The sequence below is a fragment of the Triticum aestivum genome, chromosome 6B (assembly GCF_018294505.1).
Source record: "Triticum aestivum cultivar Chinese Spring chromosome 6B, IWGSC CS RefSeq v2.1, whole genome shotgun sequence".
NCBI classification, from domain to species: domain Eukaryota; kingdom Viridiplantae; phylum Streptophyta; class Magnoliopsida; order Poales; family Poaceae; genus Triticum; species Triticum aestivum.
This window is the reverse complement of record NC_057810.1, coordinates 88,392,161-88,394,805: the sequence shown is the minus strand read 5'-3', so window position 1 is coordinate 88,394,805 and position 2,645 is coordinate 88,392,161. Positions and strand designations below refer to the sequence as shown.

General features: G+C 53.4%; 1 protein-coding gene across 1 annotated transcript; it reads right to left on the bottom strand.

Annotated features, from left to right (window-relative positions):
• Window positions 1–1,243: 1,243 nt before the first annotated feature.
• Window positions 1,244–2,404, bottom strand: LOC123135949 (uncharacterized protein At4g14100; the record flags this gene model as incomplete). Its single annotated transcript, XM_044555221.1, is given in 2 exon segments — window positions 1,244–1,354; window positions 1,783–2,404. Coding segments are annotated over 2 exon segments (622 nt in total), but the record flags the coding sequence as incomplete, so codon positions are not given.
• Window positions 2,405–2,645: the final 241 nt, after the last annotated feature.

Sequence of the window (2,645 nt, the reverse complement as noted above, 5' to 3'; positions counted from 1 at the left end):
ACCTAGAGCAAGATCGGGAGGAAGAAGAGCGCAAGGCCGTGGCGCCATCCGAGGGTTATGTAGCGGTCGTCAAGCTTGAGGGAGAAGTGGCCGCATGGGAGGCGGTCGGGGGCGTCCAGGGCTGGCTAGAAGGTGATTCCCTGGTTTGTGTTGACGAAATCGAGGAGCGGAGGGCTGCGGTGGAGGTGGATATAGAAGCTACTCCGGTGGCAATTTCTGAGCACTCTGGTTGACTGGGCCTAGCTGCCCCACAAAGCCCACGAAGAAATTTACACATCGGAGAAAAGGGCGAGAGAAACCTAGGTACGCCGCCGCCGCCGCTATCGTCCATGCTATCCCTCCCGTCACGCGCCCTCACGCCACCTTGTCGCCGGCCTACACCCCTCCTATCCTCTCCCCCAAAGCCGCCGACCTCGTCTCCCACCCTCTCCTCCTCACCTCATCAGAAGAGAAGAGGGATGTCGACAAGAAAGCTAACCGTGGAAGCAGATCATCAACCGAGTTAACGGTTTTGGAGATAAAAGGTATACTTCAAATTTGAAAGTCTCTAGAAAAGAAACCACACCGTTTAGTAACCTACTTTTCCTCACCTAACGGCTAGACCAAACCCTTTCCTTGAGGCTTCACCGACGAGCCTATGGATTTGCCTCCCTTCTACTTGCCGCTCCAGCGGCGTCTGGCAGAGAGGGTATTACATTTGAGATGCTTTCTATTTTTTATGAACTTTTTTACTCCTTTTGATCCATATTAATTGATGTTGCTTTACTCAACTTTTTCGAAAGAAAGACCGCAAAGGAAACCTTTACTGCATAATTGGCGCGACAAACCCAAATCACAACTACCATGTTTGAACCTGGGCGGGTAAGAAGGCATCAACCCCAATAAGAATTACATATATAAGGATGTATATAGGCATATTTAGAGCGTAGATTCACTATTTTGCTCCGTACGCGGTCCACATTGATCTTTAAAAAGACTTATAGAGTACTCCTATTTAGCAACGGAGGGAATAATTTGCTTTTGTTACCATGAAACCATCGTGGTGTTGTCAGGATGCTGTGACGAAAACCAGCTCCACACTTGATTTGTTACACAACACAAGAGTAGCATAATACGATACGTAGATCCATAATGAAATGGAAAGACCGCCGGTGGGAACCCAACTCTGTTTTTTAAGCTGCAGATGTTACAGCCGCTGCGGTCGTCCGTGCGAGCCTGAGGAGGCTGCTCGTCCCGTCGGTTCCGGTGGCGATGGCGGCGGCGGCGTTGTCAGTGAAGCAGTGCGAGGGTGCCTGCCAGTGGGAGTCCTCTAGCACCCCGCCCACCTCGAAGCTCATCACATGCTGCTGCATCCCTGTGAAAGGAAAGGAGTAGCATAGCATCAAGGAACTGAAACTGAATTGCTCAACAGGAAGGTAAAGAAGTATGTCCAGAACATCGAAATTTGACGGTCGATTCCCCATGGAGAACCAACCAGATTCTTGGGTTCCTGATCCAAGTGAAACCAAGTAAACGAAGCGTGCACTGTACTGCCACATCAAGAAACCAGGGAGTTATTAGGTAGATTTGGAGTTCAGACTGAATCCCTTCAGATATGAACTGAATTTCGTGGAGCAAAACGTATCATCGTCGCATTCTCTCGCCATGGAACAGAAAGAATTCACCGTTATGTGACGGTTGCACAAGATTCAGTAGATCAGTATAACAGAATTTACAGGCAATAACAGTTGCGAAATCGCAATGCCGCATCAAGGACGGATGGATGGATCTGTGGGGGCGTACCATTGAAGAAGTTCCAGCGGACGGGGCGGTGGGTGAGGACGTCCTCGTAGTACCACACGAAATCGACCTTGGTCCAGAGGTGGCAGTCGAAGCCGTCGGTGGTCTCGCGGCCGAGGTAGACGGCGCCGTGGAGCCAGTCCGGGGGCAGGACGCCGACGGGGAACCGTATGGTGCGGCAGGAGGCGGAGTCAAAGATGTAGGAGGTGCCGTTGGTCCACTCCACGTCGTAGGTCGGGTCGCCGGAGAGCTGGTTGCGGATGAGATTCAGGTTGCGGCCGCGGGGCCAGTCGTAGTAGAGGTCGATGAGCTGCAGGCGGCCGCCGCTCTCGGTCAGGTTGGTGAACATCACCGCGTGGAACTGCTCCGGCCACGGCGTCGGGACTGGGGGAGCACCTGCACCGCCGCCTGCTGCCGCGGGGTTGGACCGGGCCGTCGGCGTGGGAGGGACGGCCTCGGCGGCCACGGCGAGGAGCGGCAGCAGGAGGAGGAGGAGGAGGAGCGGCGGCGCCATTGGCGTTGCTTGCGGCTTATCCGGGATTATCCAGACGAAGTTGCAATACGGTAATGTGTGACGGAAGTGAGGAAAGGTAGCTCCATAGAGTGGGGCCCCTTGTCAGCAACACAATTCCACTGAAATATATACATCTTGTGTCTTCACAAAAAGGTGTAATGAAATATCATGGCGCTCTCACGGGTGACATGGAAAAACCTAGCTGCCACACCTAGCAGCCCCTCCTCTCATTCAGATTCCCTAGACGGGGTTGGAGGATGTTGGGCTAAGCTCACGTCCTGGACGGTAGGGCCAAGGATATCTCTCACTGTGCGCGGTGCCTTTTCCCCGGTGGTTCTTCCTGTTGTAGTGG